General features: G+C 43.0%; 1 protein-coding gene across 1 annotated transcript in view; it reads right to left on the bottom strand.

The window, feature by feature from the left end:
• Window positions 1–15368, bottom strand: part of LOC116398341 (sickle tail protein homolog) — a gene marked incomplete at its 3' end in the record, with an annotated part of 79965 nt that overhangs the window by 16946 nt on the left and 47651 nt on the right. The window contains exons 6-12 of the mRNA XM_031874565.1: window positions 6866–7151; window positions 6260–6539; window positions 5087–5398; window positions 4396–4500; window positions 4146–4177; window positions 3882–4051; window positions 1808–1983 (exon numbers count right to left, since the gene is read on the bottom strand). Of these exons, the coding sequence (XP_031730425.1) occupies window positions 1808–1983; window positions 3882–4051; window positions 4146–4177; window positions 4396–4500; window positions 5087–5398; window positions 6260–6539; window positions 6866–7151 (1361 nt within the window). The remainder of the gene's footprint in view (window positions 1–1807; window positions 1984–3881; window positions 4052–4145; window positions 4178–4395; window positions 4501–5086; window positions 5399–6259; window positions 6540–6865; window positions 7152–15368) is intronic.

The following is a 15368-nucleotide window of genomic DNA, read 5'->3' as shown; positions in this document are numbered from 1 at the left end:
GGCGTGCTCACGTCTTGGAACCACTCGGGGGGGGTCTCTGTGGGTAAGGTCCTTCCCGGGGCATTGTCCCCCTAGGAAACATATATGACAAATTAGCTCTATTGTGAAGGTTTTTAATGCACTATGCCACCTTGGAAAAAACTAACAATGGTGGAATGTATCTAAGTACATTTACTAAGTACTGTACTTAAGTAGGAAACTTTTAGTACTTGAGTATTTACATTTTATGTTACTTTCCACTCCACTAAATCTCAGAGGAATATACTGTACTTTTTACTCCACTGCATAAATCTAACAGCTGTAGTTACTTTACACATTCAGATTATTAATATTCAATGTAATCAACTAATAAATGCAGTATTATCATAGATTAAACTACCCAGCAGTAGCCAATATAAAGTACTATGAAGTCATTAAAATGAGCACCTTTACCAGCTGCAACATTAGAGTGATGACCATATTAACGCATCCATTATTTTATAATTATTTATAATCCAGTATATATATATATGTGTATTATTCTGTGTTATAAACTTTTTTACTTATAGTACTTTAAGTATATGTTCATGCTAATGATGTAGTACTTTTACTTGAGTAATATTTTGAATGCAGGACCTTTACTTGTATGTTACAATGCAGGATTGCGACTTTTTAAGTTAGTTTTGGAGCCACGCTGGAACATAAAGTAGCATAATGTTATGCAACATGAGGTTTGTAAAATAAAAAATTAAAAACGGCACCTTCACTTTTGGATAAATACAAAAACATTGACACACACACACACACACACACACACACACACACACACACACACACACACACACACACACAGTCTCAGGGCAGTTTGTGAAATAGTCACGAAACAATCAATTGGTTTCGTGCTGAGCGACAGGAATCGTCCATTTCTTTCACGGTGAACTTCAAGTTTCGGGACGACATTACGCTACGACAACAGAAGTTAGAGTCAGGTAACAAAACCACTTAGTTAACCGTCACAAAAGCTTCACTTCACGACAACACTTTTGGACACATTGTGTTGAACACCGGTCTATTGGTTGAAGGTCCCGTGTTTGTCGGACACATCCAGCTCCCCTACCACCCACCATAGGTGGTCTTTCTCCATAGCTAACACTACCTCACTATGTCTGACCATGCAGAGTCACGTATATGCGTTTCATTTGAGTCCACCACAAAATAAATGATTTTAATTGACTTTCCGTTGTCATTGTTTTCGTGCTGAGCGACGGTAGTAGTGGTAGGATGGCCTTGATCCAGTGTTCCTCTACTCGGCCTTTTGTCTGTTGGAAATTCAACAGTCAATCTCAATGAAGGAATGCTTCAGTTTTTTAATCCCAGTAAATGTTAGAGGTATTGGGGTCAGGGGGTTAGTTTAGAAGGAGGGTGTCGGAGGAGAAGGCAGGTGAGGAACGAGGTGCCTGGTAATGGAGGGTTCTTTAATCTGTTAAACAATCGTATGTAACTTGTGTGGTACAGTGGTCAATGTGTCCACATGTGCTGATTACTTTTGAATGGTCAATGCTAAGATGTAGTGTTGCAGTGGCACAAATGAAGTGATAAAGTCAGTGAACTGACCAAGTAATGTCAATAAAACACCAAAATATATCGAAAGGTTGCTAACATTAGCCCAGTAGCTTATGATACCAGACCAAGTCTGTAGCAGCGAGGCTGTGTTTCATTGCTAAAAAAATCAACCTTTTATTTGAGAGGACTGTACTTCATCTTCTTTCAAGGGTTACATAATCTTGTCTTCAAAGCTAAATACTCAGGAGGAAATTCAAAGTCTCACCGGAGCTGTGTGAGTATTCTCTCCTCTGTAGCCAGGTAGTGGATCCTCTCCTCCTCCATCCCAGCTCTCCGTCTGTACACTGCCTCCTCAGACTGAGCCAGCCGATCGTACATCAGCACCACCAGCTCCTGACCCGCCATCCGCAGCATTGAGGTCACGCTCTCCTGGTTTGACAGCTAAGACACAGGGAACAACTCAGGAGTTAGGATTCAACAACAGAACCTTTTTTTTGCTTCGCTAGTGGCGAGGCCTGAGGGACGGCAGTGTGTGTCGGTCAGTCTGTCCCTCCAACACTTTGGTGCAAGATATTTCAACAACTACTGACGTCATTGCCAATAGATCTGGTGTGGATATCACTGTCCACAGAGGATGATTGTGATGGCCCAGGACCTAACATATACTGCAAGGCTGAAATGTACCTGTGATCAACACGATGTACACCTGATACCAGGAACTACTGTTGTGTTTTCTGCATTTCCTTGTACAATCCTGGGTTACATCTTAGCAATACATTATCCTTGAATCTAAATAAAGTAAAAGAAATCAGACTTTATGATCAGATCAGTGTGTAACTGGTCCAAAAGCCGTACTCAGCAACCGTAGAACTAATATTATGCTGATACCATAAAAGATAAAAACACTATGTTGACTAGCTACTGTAGAGAGTATGTTACTGTATGTGTAGTGTACTGTGTGTAAAAGAGAAAAAACACATAACGGTACCAATCCTGCGTCCGTTCGGATTGTTCATGTATTTCTTGTTACATGCTATAAATATGTGTCAATACAAGTGGGTTTGTTTTTACAAAACTCCTCTTTACATAACAGTATTTTTGATGACTCATCTTGTAGTAAAGGTCGGTTGTATAAAGCATGTGATTTGAGCTGACAAGCTAACCCCGTCCTAGCAGAGCAACATGTGAGTGAGAGATGTGCGTTTGTGTTTTAGCCGGTAAAAACGGTATTCACATTTCTAAAGAGTATTGTTAAGGTCTAATGTAGTACTTTTCAGGTGCAGGTTAACAGCTACAGCTCATCATCTCTCTACAGCTCTGTAATTGTGCTGCATTCATAAAGCCACGCCCACTTTGAGCGATCCAATCACATCTTAAAGATTTGATCTCAATCACCCTTACATTTTGTGTTTCACTCAGAAATGTGTCACATGACTGAAGCTAAAGACTCTCTAACTTCCCTTTCACTGTGTACACACAGAGCCTGAACATCTCATGGCCTCTGGTGGCTGGCTGCAGTACTGGTCATAAATACTACCCCTCCATGGTAGCAGATGGGACGTGGGCCAAACTGAAGCATCTGAGTACACATGAAATACATTTTTGTCATTCTTATCACACTGCTGTTTGTTTAACTGTTTGGTTTGAATGAGTTATGTGATGCTGTAAAAAGGGGGTGTGATGTCATGATTCACAGCTACTCTGAAGGAAGTAGTTGGAGCTGGATGCTTTGGGAAAAGCAAGTAGAGTAGGAACTTTAACTTTCCATAACTGTGATTGTCTGTTTTCAAACATGGACTGTATATAAAGATGTAATGATGTAATTTCATCATAGATATATTTAAAGAGACAATATGGTTAATTGTTGTGTCTTTCTAGCCAAAAAGCTATCGTGGCGCTAGTGTCGGTAACGCTCGGCCCGGGATTGGCTCGGGCGGATGCACGGGCGGGACCTTGATACTGCGGCTCCTCTAGCCAATCACTACAGCGCAGACTCTAGCTCCAAATGATGTCAAACGGGCAAGATGACAGTTCCTGCATGCGGAATATTTTCATTTTTGTGTGGCAGGAAGTTGTGACACGTCATTCATCTTATTTACAGTCTATGGTACACCACCAGGTCACTTTTGTATTTGTTAGTGTGTCACTTTAAGGCTAACACAAACCTGTATTCGCATCACTGCAATCCACGTACATACAGCACAATGTAAGACTGTCCTTTCCTTTCTACAGTCTGGTCATTTTGCATCTGTTTCAGCCATCATCATGATGGTGATGATGATGATGATTGATGATTGATGCTGCCTTGATTCTAACCAGTGAGTGTACGGGGTCAGTACCTGTAAGTGTTTGAGGTGGTTGAGTTGCAGCCGCAGATCACACACATCTCTCTTTGCTAACACCAAGCTCTGCTGTAGCCCGCTGTCAGAGGGAGGGGCCGTTAGCGTCAGAGGGGCGGGGCTGAAACTGTCAATCACAGCAGCTGGGACCTGAGGCTCAGATGACACTCCTGAAGGTGAAAGAAAGGTCATTATATTCAGAGCATAAGTATGTAGTCGGTGGCAGGTAATGTCACCATCTGTTATAATAAGAGGATATCTCACCGGCTCTGTTGAGTTTGTGTTCAGTATTGTCACTGAAAAGACACACAGACAGAGTTACATAGTGAACATAACCATCCTTGGTCTAGCCACTAGTACAGTGTACAGAACTCATTTCATCTTAGTACCTGAAGACTTGTCCAGTACAGGTCTATTCTATAACCATTATTAAGAATTATTTCGTGGTTGCATCTAAAGAACTTATTGGATGTGCTGCTGTTGGCTTAAAGGGATGAAGGCAGATGGAACAGACCTGACAGCGTCCTTGACTCCTGGAACATCTGGGCCCATAGACAGAGCATTGTGCACCAGACCAGCTAGACTGGCTATCTGCTCCTCCATGGCTTTCATCCTCTCACTGCAAAATACAAACACATGTACTGTATCCATCACATTTAAACATGAGGTAGCTTTGTAAATCATACGACGTGTTTCATATTCAGCTCTTTAATTCCACTGTATGCAATGCTAATGTATGAGATGGATCTCATCACTGCGTGGTATTTCTCTCAAGTCGTTTACAGATCTTGTACTTTAGGACCGATATAATAATTATGTGTCTTTATCAGGGACAGATCTTTTGTAATAACAACAGGGACCACATTCTACCAACCAAAACCAACACTGTTGATTTGAATCAGCGGATTTCATTCTGCTCTTGCCCGCTGCATTTCAAGTGTATCCTTGAGGTCTAACAAAAAACAAACAATTTGGTCACCAACTTGTACTCCATAGCACGACCAGTGGTCAAAACCGCACATGGTATTCTTAAAGCACTTGTTGTTTGAGAGTCAAAAGTGAATTGGTATAAAGAAGCTAAGTTTGTGATAGCGTTAGAATTCTCGAGGTGTGAAGATATCCTGCAGGAGGACTCAGTGGAATGGTACTGAATACACACCTCGTTAAGTGCTCACTTTGAAGTAATGAAGGGGATCTCAGCTCACCTCTGGACTTTGCCGACAGTCACATGACCCTGAAACAGTCTCTCAGGTTGTCCCAGCGGGCTGTCCATAAAGACAGACGAGGTAGAGGAGCCACTTCCTCTGCTTCTGTTCACGATCTCCACTGTGGCTCCGTTACTGTCCCGCCGCAGGGACCGGCGAATAGGGGACATCCTCTCCGGAGACACCAGGCCCACCCCTCCAACGATCTGTCCCTCTGTCATCCGGACTTCATTGACTCTGTGAGGGGAAGGGGGTGGTGTTTTGGTTCCCATTGGAGGAAGCTGGCTGTCTCCATACTTCCTGCTTTTCTGCCTGGATGGTGGTAAAACAGCTGGTTACATGGACAGTGTGCCGGGTCCCCACTGGTAAAAAAAGATATTATTGTATTCCAACCAATTACTGATCAGATCTTCCTCCCTGTTCACTCTCCTATACTCCTACCAGAGCTGGATTATCTCACTGATGACACACATTAAATCACTTCAACAGGCTTTTATTGTGAAGCAGTTACAGCAAACACAACGTATTTGTCACTGAGGTTAGAGCTGACAGCAATAATCTGTAAATCTGTCAGGGAGCAGCGGACCAGTGAGCTGTTAGAAAAAGAGCAGCACACCTCCCACCGCTCTGACTGCATCCTGCTGTTGTGTGGAACACTGTGTGTGTGCGCAGCATGAAATGAGATAACAGTTGTAATTATCACGGACTGAGTTTGTTTGACTGCTCTGTAAACTGATACACCAGCTGCTCTAACATTGGCTAGAGCAACAACTGGAAACTCTGTGTGAAGAGTATTGTTTGATTAGATAACCGTGCAATGCAGAAAACGTGTTCCTATTGATAACATGATATTGGTTTCATCCATGTTTTCCAGCTCTGAAAGAGGAAAAGGCAATATTAGGCAAACCCTTGTGGATCTGCAGACCTAGCAGAGACAGGTAGTTACTGTCTGCTGCAGTTGCTACGGTAGCAGGCTGAAGCTGGTGTATGACCTCTGTCATCCTCTCACTTCCTGATCTCTGCTGTCGCCTCCTGCTGCACACAAAGTGGAAGTGACAGAAGCAGTCACCTTCAAACACTCCCCGAGTCCAATTTCAGCAGGTTTCCATGTATGTGTCTCCAAAGACAGAAGTGTATGTGTCTGCATTGGGTTTTAAACCAGTGTGTGTGTACCTGTGGAGGAAGCGTGTCTGCTGCTCCAGGCTCTCTCCGTAGCCCATCAGAGGTTTAACGGAGGCCCGGTACTGCTGCAGCCCCCCTGGGATCCCTGTGACCCCAGCGTCCACCATGTCTGCAGCGAGAGACGGAGGAGCGCTACACTGGGAGGAGGCCATGCTCAGGCGACCTCCTCCTCCTCCGTCCTGCAGGGAGGAGCAGTAGGAGTCTGGGTAATGTGGTCCTCCTTCACCACGCACCACCAGGGCCATGCTCTTACTGCTGCCGGCGTCGTCATCTGACACACACACACACACACACACACACACACACACACACACAAACATCCGACGTTCACTGGATCAGACTATGATGTCATAGTTCTAAATGTAAATATATGCTGTTAACATGTAATGTTACAATCTGTAGTTATGTGTAGGGCCGATAAAATAAGCCTCCTGGATCAGTGTCTAGTTGTGCATGTGAACGTTTTTAACATGTGTTCATGTTTATTAAGTGTTGTTTATCTCAGGCTCTGCCATGCCATGACAGTCTACATGTCCCATCAGATGAGCATGGAGACACACTGCGTATGAATCAAACAAATCCCTGCAGGTTTCTCACCAGGCCTCACGTCTCTCCTCTCCAGTATAGAGCTGCTGCTGGTGCAGAGGGAGCTGGATCGGCCCACCCCTGACAGGCGTTCCCGTGGTAATGTGGCGCTGCCCGGATCCACCATCCCCGTCCTGCCCCCTGTGCTCCCCCCACCGTAAGCCATCCTGGAGGGGGACGAGGGCATGGAGCGGACCATGGGTGGGGACATGGAGCCCTGCAGGCTGTGCAGGGTGCTGCGGCCGGACGACGCCATGTGGACCGGACTGTGACTGCTGTACAACACCTCTTTGGAGATCTGCAAGGACCAACCACAGTGTCAATGTCATTGCTCAGACAAGTGAATGAATATACTTATTGAAGAGTTAATTTCCTCTCAACAAAATTCACCAACCCAAGAAAATGTCCACAGACAAAAGTGCTGGACTGTACAGTATAACCTCCTGAATCCTCTCAAAAACAACTTGTTTAGGATTAGAGAAAGCTCATGGTTTGTGTTCCAATGTGTTAAGGTTAAAGGGCTTTTATTGTCATGGAAACAATAATAACCACGTGGTTATGGTTAAAAAAAAACGCATGAGTCTGTAGGTCTGCTGTGTGAAAGCCTGATGTCTTGTTGACCCATCCATCCCGACCTCTCTGGACTCTGTTGCTCTGTGATGACGTCATCTGACGTCCTCCTTTGCTCCCATCATAGAGCAACAGCTCCCAGAGGGCTTTGTCACTTCAACCTAAACACATGATGTGTTGGGGCATCGGCTGAAGCTGATGCTGTCGTTCTTCTCAGGAGGAATTGGAACTACTTTAAATTCCATTTCAAAGCTGCACCAATCAATCTTCCACATGAACCATGGATCACATGACTTTGTGTAATGTGTCAAGTCATTGCGATGAGCTTCCCTCAGCTTTACAAAGTGTTTCGCTTTGGTTTGGTTTTACAGTCGGCCAACTTCCCGTTTGTACCTCGTCTTAAGCAGCAGCAGGGAAGGGAGTGTTTGTTTATCTGATACAAAGATTAGAAAAAGTAGCCAGGAATGCACATTTCATGCACGTATTGTTCATGTTCACCCTCTCAAAAGAACAGCCTCAGAAGACTTAATCTCAACCTGTAGATAGAGAATGAAAAAAAAGCAACAGTATTTGGATTGGTACATGTAAATTTGTGCCAACTGAGGGAAAGCTTGTTTTAATGTGACGTCTGCTAGGTGTGCATGAGATGAGGAAACTGCAGGCACGTCAACAGACATGCTCCCAGAGACCAAAACAAACCCAGTGCAGGAAAAACTGCTTTTACAGAGAAGCCCTGTGTAGGCATGCAGGTGTGTGTGTAGGCATGCAGGTGTGTGTGTGTGTGAAAGTTGTGCACGCACTGTGGGAAGCCCTCCAAGCGTCGAAATGCCCTGATGAAGACAGTGAATCAACATGTGTGAGATCAGATTGACTTCAAACAGCTCTGACAAACAAACTGGCAGACTGTGACTGGCAGGCTGATCCAGGAACAGCCAGTTCATATGCTGCTGATGTGGAAACCTCACAACTGCTTGTTTTCGTTAACGTAATGTCTTCCCGGGCCATTACCTAGTTGTATAAGGGCAAATGTTAGTTTGCGTATCATTGATGTACAGCAGAAGGTAATTTGTGATAAGTTGTTCTACAGCCGCTCTCTATCAACGTGCCCATTGTACCAGTAAACAGGCCTAAACTTGTTGCATTTCTTTCAAAACAGGCTTAGTGTGGTCCCACTAAGCCTGTTTTACATATCAGGTTCTGCCATCACGGAGCTCTGTCAACCATTTCATCAGAAGCAATGAGCACGAGTATCCTCATCGTACTCCTGTTCTGCCGTTACTGTTACTGAAACTCAAACAACTCTTATTTGGAAATCTCGAAAAGTCGAAAGATGCCAAAAATGTCAGACTTTATTTTTGACTGTTAAGCTTAAAAGATATTGTTGAGAAGATGAAGGAAAAGTAAACTCCAGATGCACTATAATACTCTCTGTCACCACCTCTCAGGATAGAATGAGGCACGGGGAAATGCCAGACAGGCTCACTTATCTTAACAAAAACAATCTGAGGTTCTTTTTTACAAGCATTGACAGTGATGATAAATCCCACTTCTACATGTCCCGTGATTTTTCTCAAACACGAAGTGCAATTAGAAAGAATATTAACCAGACTAGGCTGTATAATATGTAAGATTTTGGAAAAAGGTTAATAGTTTCTGTAAAAACACCAATATATTTGAGACTTTGCAGTCAGGTTACAGAGATCACCACAGCAAACTGCAAACTAACGTCACGTGGTCGCAATCATGCAAGTCATGATCACTATGGAGCTGGGACATCAGCCACCGTCTATTCCATCGACGCCTCCAAAAGTCTCAAAAGTCACGTTCACGAATGAGCTTTGAGCAGTTAGGAGGGCGTAGGCAGGGCCGAGCGAGCGCTCATCACGGCTGAACGCTCACCGGGTATGCTCCATGCACTGGGTATCACGTGCGTGCACCAATCTTTTTACGTGAACGGGTTGATATGAATGATATTATTCCATTTAGCTCTTACCGTGTTCCAAACATGAAGCGGTCTATAGCTGATTATTGTAAAGAGCAATACGAGGGGAGAGAGGAGGAGGCTGGTGGGGAGGGAAAGACAATGAAGGTGCAGATGGGAGGGACTGACTAAGCCATTATGTCATTGATTAATGCCAGTGGTGGAAGAAGTACTACGTTCTTTTACTGAAGTGAAAGTGCTAATACCACGATTAAAAAAAAAAAAAATGTCCTGCATTCAAAATATTACTAAAGTAAAAGTATGTAAGCGTATAATCAATCATCACCTGTGGACCTTAAGACTTATTTCTTTAGCCTGGCTTTTACTTAAAGTGCCTTGTCATTTATTGACTTACTTTGTAAGCCGCAATCATTGGCTTTCATACTATCTCCATCTATTTTAGTGACTTTTAATTATTTCATTGTTAATTGTTGTAATTGTTACTGTTGCAATATTGTATTGTTGTCTTTTATTTACTCGTTAATTTTTTCTCTTGCTTTGTGAGGCACTTTGGGTGTTAAGTTGAGAGTATCTGGGCTGAGAGTATTGTATTTCACTTCAATTAATTCTATTTCATTTCAATAGCTCAATATTAAAAAATCATACATTTCTGTAAATCATGTTCTGTTCTTGGAGCCTCACATCTGAAAACAAAACAACGAAAAACTACCAACTGGCCAGGTGAGGAGAAACACTGGCAGAAGGTATCGTGAAGCTGAAGTTCAAAGACTCCTGATGGCACTCAGCGCTCTGCCGTCCACATCATCAGCACCTTCATCCCCAACATCAGCGCTGTGGTTCCCATCAGCACCACAGCAGTAGCTTGTACGTGTGCAGGTGGCTTTGACGATGCTGTCAGCAGTCAGCTTTGACACACAAACAAAGCTTAGCTTTAATCTATCATTATTTTATGAAGAACGAGCTGGCACAAATATATTCCGACCTGTCATTGAACAAGTGTTTGCAACTGTTGCAAATTCGCATCGCGGGCGAGTATTTAGCAAGCCTCAAAAGCTCACACTGGGTTCACCTTCCAACAGGACAATGACCCACAGCACACAGTCAAGAGACAACGGTGAATGGCCTTGAGTGGCCCAGCCAGAGACCGGATTTGAACCCAGTCAAACATCTGGAGAGAACTGAAAGACAGTCTCCATCCAACCTGACAGAGCTGTAGAGGGTCTGCAGAGAAGAATCCAGCTGTGGTTTTACCTACGAATACTTGTGTCAATGTGATGTTTCAGTTTTTTGTCTTTAATTAATGAGTAAAACCATTTATTTTGTGCCGTTACATTCACAGTACGGACTGTACTACACTACACTGAATCAATCTCTGGAAGGTCTTTCTGAAGTTTGGCCTCCAACAGTGTCACTGTGTCTGTCCTTCTCTCGGGTTCCCACCATTGATCAAGTTAACAAGCATTTCTTCTCTCCGTGCTACACACAGCAACATCACGACACACATGCAACTCAGAATAATAGAGCCCGATCTTAGATGGCATTCACTCCGTCCCATTTAAATCAAGCTTAACATGCTGTATGCTCTGCAGCTCTAATCTGGAAAATCCACAAAAGAGAAGAAGTTTAAGATCAAATTGACATTTGAATATGTGTTCGAGCTCATCGGTGAAGTTTGATGTAGTATGATGGAGCCTGACTGTGTAATATCACATCATAAAATATGCAGTTTGTTGATACAACTGGGGTCATGCACACATTTAATTAGTGAATAGCAGATAATCACATATCAGGATGTTTCCATCAGTCAAATCCATCTTCAACAATCGGTCAACTAACAGATGGAAAGTTACACACACACACACACACACACATGCCAAACATAGCCACAGCCATACACTCTCCACCACTAACAAAAGCTCCCACCTACTCAGCTTTTACATGTTTCCAAACTCACTGTCAGCCATATAAATGGAATAATGTTTAAGAGCGTAATCAGACGTGCAAACTCAGTCGAGGTAAAAATAAAATAAAAATGGTGACAAAGATGCAAACTGCATTCTGTCCCTGATTTTTGTCTCTGGCAATGGTAGAGACAAAAAATGGTAAATAGATTGTACTTGTATAGATCTTTTCTAGTCTTCCGACTACACTCAAGCGCTTTAATGTTGTCATTCACCCATTCACACATCTCTTTATGCTGTGAAATGAAAAATGTACTAAATGCATAGACTTACAGCAAATAAAACACGTGCATAAGGAGGACTTAAGCTGACAAAATTCAGCTTTAAGAGTGCAGCTGGCGCTCGCTGCTGAGACCGCCCGGTACCATACACCTGAATACTGGACTCTGCCAGCTGTCATACACACCAGACCAGAGTCAGATGGTACACTGCTGCGTGTTAGCCTGTTAGCTCGTTAGCCTTAGCACACGGGCTAACGAGAGTTTGGAGTTTGCCGAGAATTGTCACTGCAGTTTGTTTGATAGCTCGGCTACTTTTAGTGCCAGTTCGTGTTACTGTTTTGCATATGAATATCACACAGTCATGGTTTACAAAAGGTATGCAATGTCACCGCAGTATCAATCATCACAACTGAAAATCTACATTGTCACTATGACAAGAATATATAGGACTTCAACAACTTGGTCTAAATGTGCCCCTTTTGCCGTTGCCAGCCTGCCCTCCTCAACTTCATTATTTCTCATTGTACAGCCAACAATAAATATGTATTCTGCCCAAAAAAAATCCCAGTTATCGTTTTCTTCCTGAAGCAAAGATTCCATTTTCGTTACTGATCCCAATGTGGTTGGTGAGTTTAAGTGCAGACACCAACAGCAGACAGACTTCTCAGATGTACAAACCTCTGCTTTTGTGCCAGACTTAACTCAACCAGCTGTAAACCAAATGAACACAGCACAGTGTGAAATCAACTATGAAAATTGACATCAGTCAAGTTTACCACACAATAGACACTCATTCTAGAGGCTCCACCAAAAACCTAACCAGACACCGATCTGTTTGTCCTGTAAACCTGTTGACTTTGTGAAGCTCCTTTTCCAAACTACAGAAAAACACACGTTGTAAAAAGCGTTGTGATAAAGTTTGTGCCGCTTGTGACTTACCTCCGCATGAACACAGTCAGAGACCCGGTAGCTGTGCAGATGAGAGGTGCACAGCAGCCTGCATGACTGAGGGGGTGCCACAATTCAAATCCATCTCGTTATTTCAAAAGGGCGTTGATCTCTAAACCTACACAGAGCCGACGTGTCATAACACATAAACCGTTAGGAGTCTGAAGAATCCCACATAAAATAAAGCCTGCAGTGTAATGTCCAGACCAGTTACACAAGGAGAGCAGGCTGTCAATCACATCGCTGTTCCAGCACATAATTGAGCTGACACAGATTCCCCACAAAAACAAAATCTGCTTCCCACTGAGAATCAGCTCTCACAGCATCTTCTCTCCCACACGCACACGCACACACGCACACACACACACACACACACACAGAGTTCGTAGCCCCTGAACAGTTATCATTATGTAAACGTGTCTCTGTGTTTTTCTGCATATATTTAGTGACTTTGTATCTTTGGCTGGATGATAAGATGAATATATTCCATCTTTAATGACATTGTAATTGAACATGTGACCTATGATGTCCAGCCCACCCCTCCATGGAGCACATGCTGTTTTGAACAGTATTTTGAAAGATGAATAAATAATTGATAAAATGAGTTAGGCTGAGTGTTTTATACTGGTGCAAATATGATATAAACTGTTTCAAGACAGTTTTAGTACAGCAAAAACATTCTACTACTGTTGAGTATAAATACCTTTATTGGACTCATTTTCAACTGGCACATAACGTTTTTTTATGTTTGATAGCCTGTGTACCCGTAGTACAATTTCTGGGACTTATGATGTACAGTGACACTGATCGTTTTGAATGTCTGTCAATTTGTAATATTTAAGGATACAATTTCTGAGAATATTATCTTTTATTACCTTTTGAGTCAAGAATGCAAACTTGCCTGTATGCTGATATTTCGAATTTTTAAATGTTGAAGTAGTAGAACTGTAAATACACAAAAGATGGTCACTGTGGTAGTTATAATGCATAAGACATACAAAGCTAATGAACGAGGACATTCTGTTATTTAGTATGTGACCAGCAGAGATACACAGAAGGCAGAGGACAGTGAGGGAGGCCCCTCCTCCATCAGCATCTTATCTGTTCGACTAGCGGGAACATGAAGCATGGACATCGTCAAAGTCCTCCTGCAGCAGCGGCAGCTCACATCCATCACATGACCTCCAATCAACTGCTCTACAAACGGTGAAAGGAAGATGTCAATGTCTCCCCAGTTGGTCACACCGGTCATTTAGTTTGTGATCACTCCTGTTAGAAGGCCAACATCCGCACAGGACGACAACAGCGGTCTTCTCTTCAATCAGACACTGTGTTTGGCCACGCTGGGAGTGTCATGCAAACAGAAAAGTGTCTCACCGTTTGCAACAGTTGTATCATGAGACATCATCCACTATCAGATTCATGCAGGGACACATTCCTGGCTGATACCTTGTATTGTGAATGGTGTAATTCTACTGTTTACCTGTCAAGACAGACGATAACTTCAACTTTCCAGAGTTGTCTCATAGCGTCATAAACCGCTGTGCTTTTCTGGATATATTTTTAAAAAGTGCAGTAATATCATATCGGTGGGCTGGTCATTTACATCTTCACAGCAGTAGATGGACTGAGTACCAGTCCCTGTGGAACAGTGAGCATTTTTTGCTTAAGAACATGTTGCATTATGGGTTGCTTTAATGCTGATATGCCGACATATCTTCATGTCCTCGTGTATAAGGTAGCTAGCCCAGTTTAACCTACAAGACTCTCTGATGGCTCCTGTGACGTGTTTTGTTGCCACGGAGGAAACAAACTCACGAGGAGCAGAAACAGACTTTGAGTGTATGAGTCACCTTTCATGCAACCAGGAATTACTGGTGTCATTCAATGTCACGATGAGAAGCTAATAACTGTCAGAGAAAATAACACCCTCCCCTTCCCAAGAGTGAGGACTAGATTAGCCAAACACTGTGATCGTCTCACCAACCCAACATTACTGCCAAGTCCAGAATCTTTCCCTGTCAGACTGTAATCAGTGCAGACAAACACGTGAAAAGTAAACCGGCACAGCAGAGACTATTTCAGGCTATAATTAGGGGTCAAAACAAGGACATAGTTTTTACTGATTGGCCCAGAGGCAACGCATCCCTGATGTTCCACATGTTTACTGTGGCCTTGTTCCTGATCTCCCACACACAGACCACTGTGTGTTCAGAGGGGCCATGTGCAGTGCAGAGCCACAGTATACTCTGTGATGGCTAACATTTATTCATACATTGTCTTCTTATTTTTCCTGTCATATTCTACACACACACACACACAACATCATGTTTGCAGTATCTGCATATTGTTGCGGTTTAGTTGTGGTCACTTCCTTTTTTTCGGGTAAATAAAATGGAGACTTTGATGTCAGACATATTCCTCTGCTGTGTGTTCATGGAACATTTCTCACCTTGAAGAGCGGATGAAGGGACGAGAACAAGACTCAGAAAGATGAGACAATCTGACAAAGTAGGGAAGTGAAATTCAACGTGCACTGACCTTTTTGTATGTCATGATAATGTTTCAGAGGAAAGCATTCTCTAAAGTAGTGAATGTATTGAATTTTTCTAAAGATGTTCAACTGGCCATCAGACCAACATGAGAGACTCACCAGGAGGCAGGATTACACATCTATTCATGGGACATCTGTCTGCTTCAGACTTTAAATCAAAGACCGTACATGTCTTTGTCTTCACCAAATCAAATCCGAGGGGTGAAAATAATGTCTTTACCTCGATACAAATGTATGTTTGTAGACAATAGTCTGTCGGCAGCAGCAGCAGCTCTGCTCATACTGAGCTAGAATCCTCTGTGACAAAAGACCTGGACCT

The sequence above is a fragment of the Anarrhichthys ocellatus genome, unplaced genomic scaffold (assembly GCF_004355925.1).
Source record: "Anarrhichthys ocellatus isolate YVR2014 unplaced genomic scaffold, GSC_Weel_1.0 scaffold82, whole genome shotgun sequence".
Taxonomy (NCBI): domain Eukaryota; kingdom Metazoa; phylum Chordata; class Actinopteri; order Perciformes; family Anarhichadidae; genus Anarrhichthys; species Anarrhichthys ocellatus.
This window is presented reverse-complemented; position numbering and strand designations above follow the sequence as displayed.